General features: G+C 33.2%; 1 protein-coding gene across 3 annotated transcripts; it reads left to right on the top strand.

Moving 5' to 3' along the window:
- Positions 1-601: 601 nt before the first annotated feature.
- Positions 602-13,322, top strand: LOC138180045 (sodium/potassium-transporting ATPase subunit beta-2). Of its 3 annotated transcripts, none has more exons than XM_069113464.1 (5): positions 602-1,069; positions 5,767-6,027; positions 6,666-6,847; positions 6,991-7,264; positions 7,337-13,322. In XM_069113464.1, exons 1-5 carry the CDS (start codon positions 943-945, stop codon positions 7,438-7,440), a joined length of 948 nt encoding a protein of 315 aa, XP_068969565.1. In that variant the 5' UTR covers positions 602-942; the 3' UTR covers positions 7,441-13,322. The 3 variants fall into 3 exon arrangements, with proteins under 3 accessions (XP_068969565.1, XP_068969568.1, XP_068969567.1); XM_069113467.1 differs by lacking the exon at positions 602-1,069 and adding an exon at positions 5,528-5,653; XM_069113466.1 differs by lacking the exon at positions 602-1,069 and adding an exon at positions 5,536-5,670.
- The last annotated feature ends 4,140 nt before the right edge of the window (positions 13,323-17,462 follow it).

Genomic DNA, 17,462 nt, shown 5'->3' with positions numbered 1-17,462 from the left:
TGTACAAAATACTTTAATGTCTGGTCATTCTCTCGTGGCATTCCATCGCAATCAGACGCATACCGAAACATTCCATCTATTTTTCCCTCATCATATTTATTCCTATACTTCCAACTCTGTTCTTAATTCTGTTTTATCCTACATATCTGCACGTATCCCTTTCTGCAGAATACTCTCGTCTGACTAACCGAACTATTTCATGTCCATCTATCTGTCGGAACGTGTTCGAAGGGTTGAAGTAGAAGAGGAAGATCGAAGTAGATGGACCTCGAGAGAGGAGAGAGAATCATTTTCTCCGGTATCTATTGTAGGGATCGCATAAGCTCCGTCGCGCGAGGAGTCGCCGTGTCACGCAGCGGGGTCGATTGAATCGACGAACGAGAGAACGGGCAATAAAAAGGCGAGTCGGAGCGAGAAGGATCAAACGACCCCGTGACCATTGCCTGTACTGCCACCTGGCCGTGATATAGTTAAGAGAGGAGGCTAGGGGGTGCGTATTGACGCGACTGCGCGATTTCGTCGACGCGGTGGAAAAGGGTAGCGCTTCCGCGGCAGTGAGAAAGCGCGCTCCGCTGGAGAAACAGAGAGGGAAAGAGAGGAAGGGAGTCGACGAAACGAGAACGAGAGAAGGAGGGGACGGCCTGAAAAGCTCCGGCCAGCCTGGGTTCGATCGCTCAATATTCATCCCTTGGCCGGACGAGAGCGCCCGAGAACAGTAGCTCCAGACGAGGGCACGAATCGACCCTTCCTTCCTTTGCGTCCTCGCCCGCGGAACTGTTCGATCGCGGCACTGTTCCACCAGAAGACGAAGAACAAGATCAGCAGAAGGAGCAGCAGAGCCGGCCGAGGAAAGGATTCACGCACGTCCTCCTTGTTCGTTCGTGGTGATTCGCGGGAGAGATCTGCGGCAGTTCTCTCCATTTTTTCGTTTAACCGATCAGAATGGAGGGTAAAAAAGTCGAACAGTATTATACTCCGCCGCCGAAGCTTGGTAAATGGGAGGGTTTTAGGGTCTTTTTATGGAACTCCGAGACTGGACAGTTCCTGGGGCGCACAGGCGCTAGTTGGGGTAAGTTTTCGTATCAAACATATTTCATTTCTTTCTCATTCTCTTTTTTCGAAAAATTTATTACGTGCTTGCACTCTCAGATTGAAATCGAATTCAGCGTCAGGCCGCGAATTTCATCTTGTCTTCTTAAACAATTTTTTGAAAATTACGTAATTTTTATTGACAAATACGTTTCGATCGCGTTTTCGAGTTTCTCTCCCGAGATAAAATTAAGATTTCCTTCGACCGAAAGATAGTAATGGTAATACTAGATTTCATGCGTAGATTTATTTGTCGAGTTCATCGGATAATTCGTCTGTAGTATTGTCAAAGATCATTCCGGAAAATTCCCTAAAACGTATCGTCAAAGGTCAGAACTTGAATATCCCGATTGACATTTAATCGTAACCCCATAGTTCCTGACGTAAAGCGACGCAATGTACACGCGCACTGCAGATCAGTAACGGTGTTATATATCTAGAAAGAACTTTCGTGCTGCATTCAAACGAATAAAACCGTTCTGATCGTAGTTTAATCGATTTCTCTTTGATAACGTTGATATCATTAAACTATCACATTCATTCCGTTCCTCTACTTTTCCTCGGTGAAATATTTCAAAGCTATACTTAATCTACTATAAAAACTTATTTCTATCATGAATAAAATAACTTGAAATACGATTGTTCACTTCTTTCATGAAAGAAACGTTCTTTGCTATTCTGTCAAAATAATCATACAAGGTTCTTTGATGCGACAGAAATCAGGTATTTAAATAAAAATGTTGGATTGTAAACTTCTTGTTTTATCTAAAACGCATCCTGTTCTGACAAAGCTGGCTTTTTCATCGTTTCCACATTATCCTTTTCGTGTATTAGAAGATTCTCAATTGGATCTTTAAAAGAAACGTATGGAGGGGCGGCAACCTCACGATTTTCATCGTCCTACTTTTATCTTTTGTAATATGTATGATGTAATACGTATAAGAGGAAAGGCATAGGGTTAAAGAGTGTTCCTAATTTTTGAGCCTAACGTTAGAAAAATTTATTTCTTTGTTAATTCTAAGTGAAAAATATGTTGTATTCCGATTTGGGATTTGGGATGGGAGGACAAAAATATTGAAACTATCTCTAGAGTGCATAATACGGTACTTAGATATTATAGATTTATATTCTTTACATTTGTTCTTTATATTTTCATTAATTTATTACTCAATTATATAAATATATTATTAATCTAAAATATTATATTTGATGCAATTAAAACGATTATGACAATTCCGTGGGATACTACCGGACGACGCAACAAACGAATTCTCCATGTATCGTGTCTGTCATGTTATGTAATACAATTGCGAGATTTGGTCGATGATGAACCAATATTACGGTATTCTAGATAATATATTCAATGACTGATCTTTTAATCAGCAAAAAAAAGAAGACGAAAAAATTTAAACAATTGTTTTTGCAAAATTACAAAACAATCGACAGAAGGTTGCAAACATTAGATATAAGCGAAATTTAATAGATAGGAGGAGAAAATGATTCTATTTGGAAACTAGGTTTATTGTACACTGTAGAATTGTAATTACTACTAATTGTAAAGCACTCATAATAAATTTGGTCATGGTCATAGATATAGTCAGACAATGTCATATAATGTAATCATTCCATTTTATACAACGTATAATATATTTATGTTCTTGTCCAAGCTGACAAACTAACATTTAAATAAGTAAACTTCTTCTATTGTATACAAGAATTATTATTCTACATAAAAGTTTTTTAGTTTCACTTCGATACATCTTATTGTTAGCATATTTCTTCAAAATTTCTATTACAAAATCGATCTGTAATAAAATTGTTGCACAGATCATTGGATCATAGTTTTTATATTTATTTTTTACATTTTTTACATTTATCTACGTATAATAAATTCTTAATAATTTCTTTAATCGACTAATAATTTTCAATTCGATACACAAATTTATAATCTTTTTAAAGTATGTGCACCTTTTTTAAGAAACAAGCCAAGTTAGTAATAAATTATAGGATTTGCTCGTTGAAGTATGGGGTGGGAGTTAGGTTTAAAAATTGGACTGTTTATTTAAATCTTTCCGTGATTAAAGAAGCTTCGTTACAGTGAGCAAATATTATTGTGATTCGTACTCGATATTATCATTTGGTTATATATATCGCATAAATTTCGGAAATCTTTTTTGTAAACTTCTTGACATTCACTAATTTTGCCATTTTCTTGCGTTAACGAGGCAATTCGGTCGGTCGTTGTGTTATTGTGTTAGCATACTTAAAGCAGCTTATCTATTCGCCTTTGCGAGCTATATTCTTTCTATGCTCCACTGTCTTTTGTCCCCTCTTCTTCTCCTGAAGTTGATCGACTTCCACCAAAATCAATACAATCCAGCGTTCTTACCATTCTGTAGGAATAGCTTGCTCTGATTTTATACGGTTCGCTTGTGTCTCATTTTAACTTTTAATAAACTTTGTTATTCGATCTACTAGCTAAGGAAATAAAGTACAAACTGTATAGAAGATCATAAATAATATTTTTCAAATATTTAATTATATTTGAATATTTGAGTATCCTACGAATGATTGAATACTTTATTTCGTATTAACAAATACTCTTGATTAACATTTACATTATTTATGGTGTTTCAAATTATGTACTTTCTCAACAATGTGAAAAACATGACACGAATATTATACCATTATGCAATAATATGAATGCAGTTTTCAATTGTATCTTGAAGACGTTAATAACAAATGATATTTCAGTAGAATCTAGAATTCATCATTGCAACATGAGGTGCTTCTTCGAGCTTGTGAATTTAAGTGATTGCATTGATTTCATTTAGGGATGTGTTAATCTAATTAATATAGATAAAAGTATCGAAAAATTCCGGCTTCTAAATAAGTGGGATTGTACGAGTAAATCGCATGATAATAATTTTGTATAAAATTCTAAACGTTTTATAATTTGCCTCAAGAAATACAGAACAGGGTAGTACATATATCCGATGAATAAGATTCAAAATGCATTCTTGAAAGTAGGTTTCTGGATAAAAAGTAGATCAAACGATATTATCTTTTCGTCCAAATACAGCACACTATTGCGGTTGCTGTAGTAACGTAACATTTTCACGGTTTTTTTGAGATATCGATCACTTCGTATGCGGAACGCGGCGGCGCTACAAACTTAGAAGCCATCACGGTTCTTTCATGAAGTAGGTCATTGATATTGTTGCACCTACGTTCGAATTTCTATACAGAAAATGTCAGTCTTTATAGTATTTACTATCGATACACCTACCCCGGAAACAAGGAAATAAAGTTGTCACAGAGAACAAGATTTCTTTGTAAAATTTGTATCGAAAGAAACCGATTTGCGTCGAAGACATTATGTCAATCCTATTCCTTATTTAAATCTTCCAGATTTGTTTAGCGCGTTTGCAAATTGATTTTAAACGAATGAATTGCGTTCTGGAGGGATGAAAAACAAACTATTGGAGTATTGAAGAAAATCTTAGTTCCTAATTTAAACTTTCTTTATCGTCTGTTAATAATTTTTTATAAAACTACTGGAGATATGTACGTAACGTTAACATGATCAGCGGAGGACGTTTTCCTTAAATGAGGACGAAATAAAAGCAACCAGTTTAACATAATGATATGTAATTCTACGATACGAATATTGGTAGAACGTAGAGAACTATGACTAGGGGGATCAATAACCTACTTTGGTTTTCTTATACTATGTAAGGGAATTCTAGTTGTTAGTATTAAAATTCTTCTGTGAGATGTCATCCTATTTTTGTGCATAAAATTCTACCGTGTAAATGCAAAATGCACGAAATAAAAAGAAAGAAAATAAAAAGAAATAAAAATGTATAAAATATATTATATGGCATTAAAAAGAGAAATATGAATATAAATAAAATGATATCAGTATATTGTAGAAACAGGATGCTTCACTGGGTTTTATACTAAAATTTGGTGCAGTGCCAAGTGGAACTACAACTTCGTTTAACCTTGTGGACAAATCTAAATTAAATTTAATTGCCGATTATTACAAAAATAGGGACATTGACTAGAGGAAAACATTAAATATATGGGATCGAAGTAAGATTTAATTATAGTATTAATATCCCTTTAATACCAAAATACTCGATAAATTTATTTACTAAATATAATTTAATAGAAGGTTACTATATAGTTCTTCGAATAATCTTTTACAACGTTTGCAATCCGATGCAAGTATAGATATGTGTTATGATTCTTTGAAAATAAATTGCTTGAAATGGATATTCATCAATGATTCTTATTGTAAACTCGCAGCATCGCTTACTCAATACCAATTCAGGCCAATTAGATCTCTTCAGTTGCTGTGCGTATCCACAAAAGGAATTATTACAATAAAACATTTGCCTTGCTTTAATTGGCTAAAGTGTCCGAGATCTACGTTCTTATACTTCGTCGTACTTCAAGTTGTTTTTTAATCGACTACGGAGATCTTTTGCGCACATACTGCTTTTATCTTAAAGGAAAGATCAATTCACTATACTGATTTCCGCATATGATTTAAATGGTCGGATAATAGTTAAAGTAAAATTATTACGGAGTAATTTAGAAGATAATCGATATTTAGAGAATATGTATGTAATTTAAAAAAACTAACAATCTCTTATTTTTCGATTGCAGCCAAAATCTTGTTATTCTACGTTATTTTTTATGCGGTACTGGCTGGTTTCTTCGGAGCGATGTTAACTGTTTTCTACCAGACGTTAGACCCGAATGCACCGAAATGGCAATTGGACAATTCCTTGATCGGAAGCAACCCCGGACTTGGTTTTAGGCCTATGCCACCTTCAAGCAATGTTGAAAGTACCTTAATTTGGTACAAAGCAAGTGACGAAGGCAATTTCTTACATTGGACCAGAGAATTGGATAAGTTCCTCGAAGGTAATCTATTTCTCAATTTTGGTTCTTAATTTTTTTTTTTTTTTTACATAACACAAGATACCAAACAAAAATTTTTTACCCATAAATTTGAAATAATTATTCTGCTAAGATTAACGCTATCAGTTAAAATTTATTCAGTTGAATATAACGTATTTCTTAGAGTACTTTATTATTAGAAAGCAGAAGTAATAACATTACATTATCTTGCATCGTTAATAAAATATTTACTAGATATAGATGTTCAGTAATGCTATTTCCATAGATCTATTACGACGCTAATATTAACCGATAAGCGAGAATACAGTCTTTGTCCTAACGAGCCAATTACGTCAAGAACCCGTTAAATCCGGTCAAGGTGGGAACAATCTTTGGATCAGAGTTTCGGTTTTTTTATATTCTACAATATATAATCATATATGTATCTGAGACTAAAATATAGAACACGTAATTAAGTACGGTATACAAAATTAGAAATAACTTTCAGAAAAATTTTACCAAAATTCAAGCAAAATTTAAACAGAATTCAAGAAACAAAACTCAAATCGATATCTTGATGTGTTCCTTCACCTCCTTGGGTGTCCTAGGATTAATGAGTCTCCGTGATAATTAAATAGAAAATTAATTTTGAATCTGTTTAGAATACCAAAAACCTGCTACCTCGACAAATGGTGCCCAGAAGAGGATGATGTGCGACTATGGCAAACCACCAGCAGCCGGCAAAGTCTGTGACGTAGACATGACCACGTGGGGACAGTGTACGAAGAAACACAAATATGGATATAACAAATCTGCTCCTTGCATTTTCCTCAAGTTGAACAAGGTACGTGATATTAAAAACGTTACTACGATATTATTATACATATAGAGTGATTGTTCTTATTAAATTATGTAGTATTAAAAATCCGAGAGATTTGGCAAGCGTTATTTTTATTAGGAGAAATATTAATAATTCTAATGCTTTAGATTTTCGGCTGGAAACCCGAATATTATAATGACACGAAAAATCTGCCGAACACAATGCCAACCGATCTTCAAGAACACATCAAACAAGAGGAACACGCTAACAGATTGGATACCGTGTGGGTGTCATGTTCCGGTGAAAATCCCGCAGATGTTGAGAACATGGGTGCCATTCAATATATTCCACGTCGTGGTTTTCCTGGATACTACTTCCCGTTCACAAATACCCCTGGATACCTTAGTCCCCTGGTAGCTGTCTTCTTCGAAAAGCCTAAATGTGAGTTACCATTAAATCGCAATAACCTACCTATAATCTTTAAAGGATTTTGAATATTCCGTTAATTTTCAGACGGTGTGTTGATCAATATCGAATGTAAAGCTTGGGCGCACAATATCATTCACGACAGATTCGAGAGGCGTGGTTCGGTACATTTCGAACTGATGGTGGATTAAGCATCGTACTCGCCACCTTTTGCAAGATCACTACCAACTGCGTCCAAGAAAATATAGGAGGAAGGAGAATAAAAGAAATTTCTTTTTTAATCAATCTCGCTGGCGCATCGTGACCACTCCTTCTTCCCTCCGGTTTTCTCTGCCGACGATACCGCTCTGGCCGCGTATTTTCTCGTCGTTGTAACGTAGATCTTTCAGAGATTCACCGATCATTTCTCATCATCTTCATCTTCGTCGTGATTCTCTTCATTGCAACACCATGCGATAATAGCTACTGTCGTTTTTTCACACAAATCGCGCTATTCACTCTCATTATAAAGGACCGTTCTTCAAAAACACCGTTACACGTGTTCGTTTCATTCAGCGTACAGAGATTTTTCATAAAACGCCGCGTGTTTCCGTCGTCGTCGCTTCCACAAAGGTAAAAGCATTTTATTATAGGATCACAAAACGGACCAGTGAAATTGGCTATGTACAAGCTATATATCTATATATGTATATGTATGTATATATACGTACGCATATGCGCGTATGTATCAGGATGCACAAAAAAAACAGTTTAGCGGAAAAATTCTGCACAAAAAACCGCGGCGGTATCACTTCTTTTTATCGGGGGCGAAGAGGAGTGGTCGTACCATCGTGATCTAAATATCGTTCGGGATATCAGTTGGAGCGCGTAAGAGGTTTCCCTTACTTTTTTGCCCCTTTTGCGAATTTTTCGCTTTTCGTCGTCTGCTAATTTCTTGGTCTCGTTGCGGGCTTTGACGCACGTGTAATGTTCTTTTTTTTTCTCTTTTTTTTCTCTCTCGAAGTTATATTGATATTCGCCTAGCCAACGAGACTCGCTAACGTGTAGGGTACACCGAGGATAATTGATACCCTTAGTTCGTGCCACGTAGACGTATTAAACAGAAAAAAAAGCAGAATGTTAGTGTCTTTATGCCCGTCGGTACGGTGCACCCGGCACGGTGGAACTTTTGATTTCGAATTCCACGAAGAAGCTCTCGGACGCGGCTCTCGGCGAATCTCGATCGAAAGTTCCGTCGTTTCGGGATGAAAGGTGAAGGATGTCTGAAATAATCGAAATTCATATACACGCGCGCACGCGCACACGCATACACAAAAGCTAAGAGACAAGTCGAAGGGAAGAGAGTCTGTTTCATGCGAGTTTGTCAACGAACTCGTCGAAACGAGACAGCATGAAACTAATTAATTGACTTGGTAAGAACGATTGCATTGTTACCGAAGGTTTCGTGCGGTGGAACTTTTGATTGGAAATCCTCCAATTTTTACTAGCTTTGTAATAGATTTCTATTTTATTATTTCGAACGAGGGAATAATATTGCGAACTGTTGGCAAGAGCGCGTGAAGCAATTATAAATAAAACTTCTAATTTAATTAATGAAAAACAGGTCATCCTTGGATTTTAATTTGAAGTTCCGCCAGTACGGAGGTAGATTACGCTGTGTTGTATAAAGTGGATATAATTAATGGTGGTAACGTAAAGTAGTAATTAGTATTAATATTTTAGTTATTAATTAGTATTAATGGAAAGTATTAATAAAATAGAAATAAAATCAATCAAACGATCAAGAAAAGAAATAATAATGATAGTTATTACCTTTCATTATCGAAAGGCTAATACAAAACTATTGAATGAAAGCAATCGATATGTTTCGTTGTGTGTTCTTTTTTCTTTCGTATACTTAGAGGAAAAACTGAATTTTAGTCGAATTGCTCAAATCTTTCGAAAAGTGAAAGAACTTTGGAAAGCGAAAATAACAAATTCGGCAGTTACCGCCATTAACGTTAATAAATGTACATAGATACAAGATTCGAAGCAAATAAGAGTGGAAGATACCAAAATTTTGTTGGATTTCGATTTGTCGAGAAACAGCGCGCTGTTTGCACGGGAAAGTTTAATCAGCCTAGTGATAATCGTACAACACCGTATGGAATATGTATTTATGATTATATTGTACCGCATGATAATATCTAGTGCTAGTCCACGCAATCGTATAGTCGATAGGTTGTATCCTATAGTCTGGAGATCAGAGGAATTGTGTTCTATTTCGATAGTACTTCATTTTATTTGCTACTTAATATTCTATCTATTTATATTCTCCTATGTGATGATTTTACCATTTTGCGAGGAGTTTATTTTCCTTTCTCTCTTTTTTCATCTCGCTAAGATGATTTTTGTATTTCAACCGATACTTGATCGTATCGATATTTCCTTTGTTTTGTAAATTGCAATTTTACATTTGATATTCCTATTTTTCTATTTTTCTTTATAGCAACCAACGATAATGGTATGTACTTAATTTAAACGAAATCGAATGTCTGTCATCTGATCTCCATTCTTCATGGCTTAAATTTAGAAGCAAAGCTGGTTGTTCCGAGAGCTTGTTCGTTTTTCGAAGGACAGCGTTTGCGCGGTGGTCGTCGCCCTTAGCATCAGGGATTCTTGGCGGTTTATGATACTTATTCGAATTACGACGGGACGGGCTTACGTCGTGAATTTAATCATAATCAAACGACGAGGAACATTATTCCTCGTTTTAATTGTTTGCAAACGCTTATACATTCACTACCAAAGTTATACTGCCATTATATGATCTGTTATCTATTATATACAAATTTTTAGATTCCGTTGCATTTTACATTGTTTTACCTGCGTGTTGTATACTGCGTAAAACGATTAAGCTATAGTTAACCGATTCTCATACCGATAATCTTTCTTTGGGATTGGCGAAATGGCAATCCTATTTTAACTGGAAATTATCGATTTATATGAAAATAATCGACCTTGATAGTTTAAGCGATCGGTACTATAGAGTTAAAAGAAAATTTTCTTCATTAAATTCTCGATGAAAGCGTAGAAAAGAATCGATCGCTCTTGATTATATGGACGAAAAGATAGTACAAAGGCTATAGATGAAGCGATCCGAACGGGCGGCGACTTCGAATGTGAGCGCTGCCAAAAACAAGATCAATAATTTTATTGCTATTTATTAATCGACGTAACGTGCGATTATTAATTACCATTAGTATTATTATTATTATTATTATAATTATTATCGTCATTAACATTAATTATTATTATTCTCATCATTATCATTATTATTATTACTACTATTACCATTATTACTATTATCGTTAATTTTTGAGTCCTCGCCCGGAGCCATATTGAGATATGAGAAAAAACTTAATATAGATTAATCGTCGACGACACTATTAACTTTTAAGAAAAAAAAAGGAAGGAAGGATGAGGCAGGCGGAAAAGAAAATGGAATGAAAATGAGAACGTACTAATGGAAAAAGGACGAAGGTACCGATGATAATGAAAACGATGATGAATTATGCGTTGATGGTATAAAGTACTAATAGGAATTATTACACTTGTATCCAGTGCACTGATCGAGAACGATTATATATGTATATTCATCATTGTGAATGAGCTGTTTCTAATAATGAACATCTGTTGTTAAAGTATATAGATTACGTTTCAAGAAAGATTACATGAACAAGAAAAAAGAGAGTTGAAAGAGAGCCGGGAAAAGCTTGATACCGAAGAAAATTACTAGCCATGAATCAGGTTCGGTGGGATTATTAGTAATCATGCTTAAAGTTTCTTAGCTTGCCGTAACCGAACGCCCGTTTCTCGAAACCAAATGGTGGAATTTCAACGAGAACAATCCTGCACTATCCTGCAAGCTATGTTTATTCTCCAGATTCTATTTGGAACATGTTTCCTGTGTGATAATCGTTAACACAATTAGCGCTTTAAGTATGTGACGAATTATGTACGTGAGACGTATGCGTATGAGAGTAGATGAAAATTTTGATGAAAAGAAAAAAGTGGCAGAATTTTAAGCTTTAAGATACATTTAAAGATATATTGAGTATATATTATAAAATTATATATACATTTAAAGTAACGATAATTATATGATATACATATACATTATAAATACACATAAGGTTAATATTACTAAAGATGATTTTAACGTAATTCCTGAATAGCCGGTCACATTAGAAAAAATTCGACAGAACTCGCGATATTGTATGAAATGTGAACGCTAAGGAAAACAGAGGAAAAAACGATAACAAAATAATATTCTAATTAAGACGATTAATCTGAATAAGTCAAATTAATCCTAAGTGTGATTCGTATATTATAACGCATATATGCATGCATACCGGTTATAATACTATTCGTTAAATTATCTGATGATATGTGTATGTATCTACAAGACATTTGAAGGTTCATCTATGTTATATACATGCGTTGGGAACCGCTCAGTTAGGCACGAGATTAATTGAAATCGATGCATATAAAAGGGTGTATTACATGAGAAAAATTGAGAGGAATACCGATATAGAATTACATTAAGATTTCGTCGAGGAGTCGATAAAAAAACGAACGAATATGTGTGATATATGAGATATATGATCACAAAACATGACATCAAATTTCTGTGTCGGGACACCGTGTCGTTGGTTCTTAATGTTAGATTTATCTTCACGTTCCCCACTTCCCTCTGATTCTGACTCAACGATTACCAATTGCTTTGTAAAATCGACTCGAATTTTCCTATTATTAGCGCTAACGCTTAATTAAAATAGTTAAATATCGAGGTTCAAGCATTTGCAACGTTGAACGACTGCGGAGCCAAGAAATCTCTACTTCTGCTTTGATCTTGCTGAAATAAATTTCAGCCGTTAAAACAAGATATCGCGACTTGATGTCTCGGGAAAGGAAATTAGCGTGAACACGTTAATATTCTTTAGTAGTTAATATAATACGATTACCCATGACTGCATCTACTTTTCACATCTTTGCGACTTTTTATGTATAGGGAAGAGGTTCGTCAACAGAAGTTAGCCGAACGTGATATTACGACATCAAAAAAGAAAATAGTTACCAAACATACAAATAAAGTAAAAGAATAGTAAAGCGAATACTCCTTGCTTTAAGGAGTAGATGATTCTGAAAATGTAAAACACCATAAACGCTTATGCTGTGGTGCAGGAATTTCTTCTGTATCGATCAATAAGATTTTACCGTAGACTACGAAGACTCGAACTTAGTATAGTGCGAAATCATTATAAATTTTGTCGTTCTGGAATATTGCTTTGGGTCTTCGTACACCTACATTTGTTGTTGTCGATTAAGAAAAATTATGTATTTAGATCCATTATGGCGACATTGATTATTAGATGTTTAAGAATATTACCGTTGATACTAATATGATCTGCGCCAATATATAGTTATCAAGAGACCTGTCAGTATCATAGAACGAGATGAAACGAGTATGTTGAACGATCGTTTTAACTCGGATGGTTTATAATCCACAAAGCTATGAACCCTTGAAATATTGGTATTTACTATAGACTGCAATTTGTTTTTGCTATCGATCTGAAAATAACCGATGATCGCAAGCAAAAGGAATATAGTAACAAACTTAAGATTACTTTGATTCTTTCGTTGACTTTATGTTGTAAATGAAAAAGAAGAAAATTTAATTCAAACTTCAGAAAGCTTTAAAGCGATCAGAACGATCGCAAACAACAGTGGTTGCTAATGGCAATTATCGAGAAAGAGATTAATACCCAGACTACTATGAAAAAATTCCAAAGTTTCAAACAATATGTATTCTAAGAAATTTGTCTTTCGAGAACTTTTCATGTGTACGAACTTTCTATCCCATATCGTTGTGATATCACCTTTGATTTCGAAACTAGCGCTTCAATTGCGGCGACAAGATCTTTAAGCATGAATATTTAATAATAATTTAAGACGAGATGGCATGGCTGTTGATATCATTATGCTTGAAATGTGTTATGAAAAATAAACAGAATGTATAAAAGCCCTTTCATATTTTGATTTTATTATTACTCTTTAAACATAATTACGATAAAATGGATCAAAGGAAATAATCATATTGTTAATAATAAAAATATTGCAGTAACTAATTAACCTAGTTATTGTACAAATAATACGAATTTTCTTAAAGATTACCGGTTTTGATTTTTTCAATTATTTTATTTAATATTCTCACATAAAATTATTACATACATAATTTACTTATTGTACATACATAGATTTAGAATATAGTATCTAAAAATGACGGCATTTAAATTAATATATACAGCAATATCTTGTTTCAAATCTCAATAGCAGTTATTAATTTAGAAACTTGAAAATATCAATATTGTTTATTTCATTATGTCAGTCTTGACTTATTAAAGAAACTAAGTATTAAACCTATGTGTACTTTTTGATACTGCTAAAAAACAAGTTAAAACCGATTTTCCTAGAATACCTTATCTAAATTATATTTAATTATACTTACGGAATTAAGTGATGATTCCGTGTGATCCATATAATTATTTCTTGTTCCTAATATGAAGAAAATTGCTAATAACCACACGATAAGAGACAGACAGAGTAAGAAAAATAAATATTTTGTAACATAAACCGTGAAACATTTATCTCCCTATTCAATTTGTGTGTGGCGCGCGGCTTTAAACTGTAAACGAATGAAAAGTCATTTCCCTCTAGCCAATCAGGAATCTGCTAGACAAAGTTTTGGCGCGAATGTCACTAAATATCGCAGTGAATACCACTGCTTGGAAAAGGTGGTGTCAAGATGTATCGTCCTTTGAAGTAAACAATTTCGACTATGTAATGTTTCTGCTACTATTCCATTGTCTTCAGTCGACTATTATCAGGTTCGTTTAACTAGTTAACTAATAAGTTCTTATTTAGTACTTTGTTACGTTAGCGAAATTTTATAATATTTCAAATTTTCTCTGGTTGTCTGTTACCAACGGCTTGTGTTATGAGTTTTTCAAACAGAATTTGAGTTTGATTATTGCTTCATTTTGATTCAATTAATTCAGTTTTATACATTAATTCTAAATGCTTCATTATAATTTGCTTGTTTGCAAATGATTGATTGAGTTCTCAGATGACTTCGAAAAAAGTGTGATGTATTGGCGTTGTGACAACTCAGAGATATTTAATGCAAAACGTTTGTTAACGTTTAATTTATTTTAACAAAGATAGAGGTACGTATACCTTTATATTGTTTTCTTATTCTTTCACGTGTAACAGACATTTAATTAATATGTGATATGATTAAATTATGAACATTTGTATAGTTTATTAAGAATATAAATTCATTCAAGTTTTATTATATTTATTATATTATATATTTATATATTTTTTAACATATATATTTATTATATTTACCATATACAAATAATTGAAATAGATTTTATATTTTGCTACATTTCAGTCATGAAACAACTTTTGTTATTTCTGTGAAAGAGTTGAACTACACGTTCAGACACGTTTCAAGGCTATGTGAAGTTCGTATGTGTTGTTAACATGTCCGCCTGAGGCATATTTATCTAATTTTATCTTGCAAATATTGTTGAATTTCTACAACACGTTGCTGTCTACCATGTTTATTCTGTGCTTAGTCAATGATAGGATATAAAAAAGAATTGCGTGTTAAGTTTATTCTACAGTATGTCAATGATTTAAATTTATTCAAAAATCGATATTTATAAATTGAAATTTAATTTCAATTCCAACCGCTAGTAGCGCTGCAATCGTGTTCTATGCGAAGTCGGTAATGTCGCAAATAACATGGAAATAACAAGTTTATGCAATAATAGGTTCTAAATATAAAGTAAAAAAGTGATTGTTTTTAAATCAATTTCAAGTTGTCAAATTCAAGTCATATCTCTGTTAAAAGTAACAAAGTAAAATAGCGCGAAAAGACAATAATAATAATTATAATTATTATTGCTTATATATCTGCAAACTTGCGTATACATAGTTACATATTACGTTATACATACGCATGGATTTTGTAAAACACTTTGGATTATTAATTACCAGTAATCTAGTCAATAAGTCGGCAAGTTTGGTTTGTAGGTGCCATGTCAGATGGGTCTGTTTTTAAAATGAATTCATTGATAGGAGGATTAGATATTTAAGGCGATTCTTTCGTTTATTTTGTCCGATTCTCTCAGTCGGACGACACACGGCAATGACATTAATGACACAGTGGGCAGGATGTGATTAATTCAGATTACTCGTCATGTGTGACTCACATTATGTGCATGCGCGCGGCTCAAGTGACGAAAAGAGAGAGAAGGTAACTACCAATAGTACAAGTGCTGTGAATCGCATACACGAGCTGCCACCAGGCACTAAGGTCGCACACACGAGGTTTGACCTTAGCCCCCAATTTGTTTTACGACGATCAAGTTGAGGAAATCGTTTTCGCAGCCTTCTGTATTGCGATAGCTACTCAATGACTATGTCACACAGGTGTATTAACATTAAGTACTATGGTCGTTTCTGATCATATTTTAATAAAGGCTGCAAATATATTTAATTCATACGCTTATCAAAAGACGCATTAAAGTAAATAAAAAACATATTTCTTTAACTAGTTGCTTGTAACAAAAAGTTTTTACATTTAGCAAGAGTATAATATAATATTAAATTAAATATTTAAATAAAAGTATAATATTAAAAAAAATAGAAAAATTAAAAATGTAACAACAAAAATTAATCAGTTACTATCAAGTAATGTGAATTGATAAATATTCCGAAATATTTTTTTACTAACCTATTTAGTAATTAGTAACATAATGGAATAAAATTAATTTAACACTAATCTTGCCAGACCCGGTCAGAAGACCGGTTTCAAAATTTAATTTAAGATTGTATATTCATTGTTTTTTTTTTTTGTTCACCCAACTTTATGTACATTCTTATATTATCTGATTAATCAATTTCTCAATATTTGTTAATATAGAAATTTACATAAAGTTAGATGTGCAAAAGAAATAACAATAAATGTGCAATTTTAAATTAAATTTTGAAATTGATCATTTGACCGGGCCCGGTAAGGTTAGTGTTAATATTGGGTTCCCCATTTTTAATATTGGATTTTATCGGTTCAATGTTTTTCCATTTCTGTTGCAAATATTTCATTTGTTCATGTTTGTCATGTATGTTTATAATAGCAACAATAATAATTAGTCGTTTAAGCTTTTGTTTATAGAAGTAAAAAGCTTAAACTTAAGTTCTGAAATCGAATTTACTTAAGTACATGTTGCAATAGTCTTAAGTAGAACAGTAACTGAATAATCTGAGAGAAACCACCTGCTCTTAAAAACTAGTTGCGTTAAGTCTGAACACTGAACAATAGATCGCGCCACTGAACTTTGATTACTTTCGCTTATAATGAAAAATCGATATAAACATTATTTTCCTTTTTACTTATTAGAAGTTTCTAAAAATTTGATCAAAGAATATGTTTAACTCGTACCTTTATTCGTATAGATATATTTTTTAATACGTATCTATGCAAATAAGGCACGTTGTATGTTGTAATCTAATGGCATTAAATTCACTAGAACGTGTTTTTAATTTTCAACTTGTAAGATTCACAAAATATTTGCATTTATTTTTAAGTAATATTAATACTAATATTAACTTAAATACTAATTGATAATTTTTAGGGACTTATTATATAAAACTGAAAAGTTATTATACAGATATATCAATTATTTACTAAAATTGATTTCCGTTATCCTTCTTAAATTCACATATCCTTTCTCTTACTAATACTTTAAATGTACAAGATTAGAAGTAATATTAGAATATCACGCACGACTTAAAATACAAGGGAAGTACCATACATCCATAATTCAAACATTAGATTACTACCAAGCATTGAAATCTTCATATGCGTCGGTTTGAACAGCCGAAAACCTGTTCAATTCACTTTAACCTGAATACACTGAGACAAAGAGATTGTGTTATAGGCGTGGCACACGAGGGAACATCGTACCATTATACCATAACCATGGTATCCTATGCGTTAAAATTATAAATTACTTGGAAATTATTAAAAGTTGATTCTTCTGAAATGTATATAAAGCTTGATTCGGTTAATGATAATATTTGTGAAAAAATTCCCATAAGA

Source organism: Bombus flavifrons, chromosome 5, assembly GCF_040668555.2.
Source record: "Bombus flavifrons isolate JBK064 chromosome 5, iyBomFlav1_principal, whole genome shotgun sequence".
Taxonomy (NCBI): domain Eukaryota; kingdom Metazoa; phylum Arthropoda; class Insecta; order Hymenoptera; family Apidae; genus Bombus; species Bombus flavifrons.
The sequence above is the reverse complement of the archived record's forward strand: the minus strand, read 5'-3'. Positions and strand labels throughout refer to the sequence as shown.

What these genes read in the sequence shown, in the direction of transcription:
- LOC138180045 (XM_069113464.1), top strand. Translation starts at nt 943, where the DNA reads ATGGAGGGTAAAAAAGTCGAACAGTATTATACTCCGCCGCCGAAGCTT. An exon ending in GCGCACAGGCGCTAGTTGGG is followed by an intron (nt 1,070 to 5,766) that starts GTAAGTTTTCGT and finishes TTTCGATTGCAG; the next exon opens with CCAAAATCTTGTTATTCTAC. An exon ending in CTTCTTCGAAAAGCCTAAAT is followed by an intron (nt 7,265 to 7,336) that starts GTGAGTTACCAT and finishes GTTAATTTTCAG; the next exon opens with ACGGTGTGTTGATCAATATC.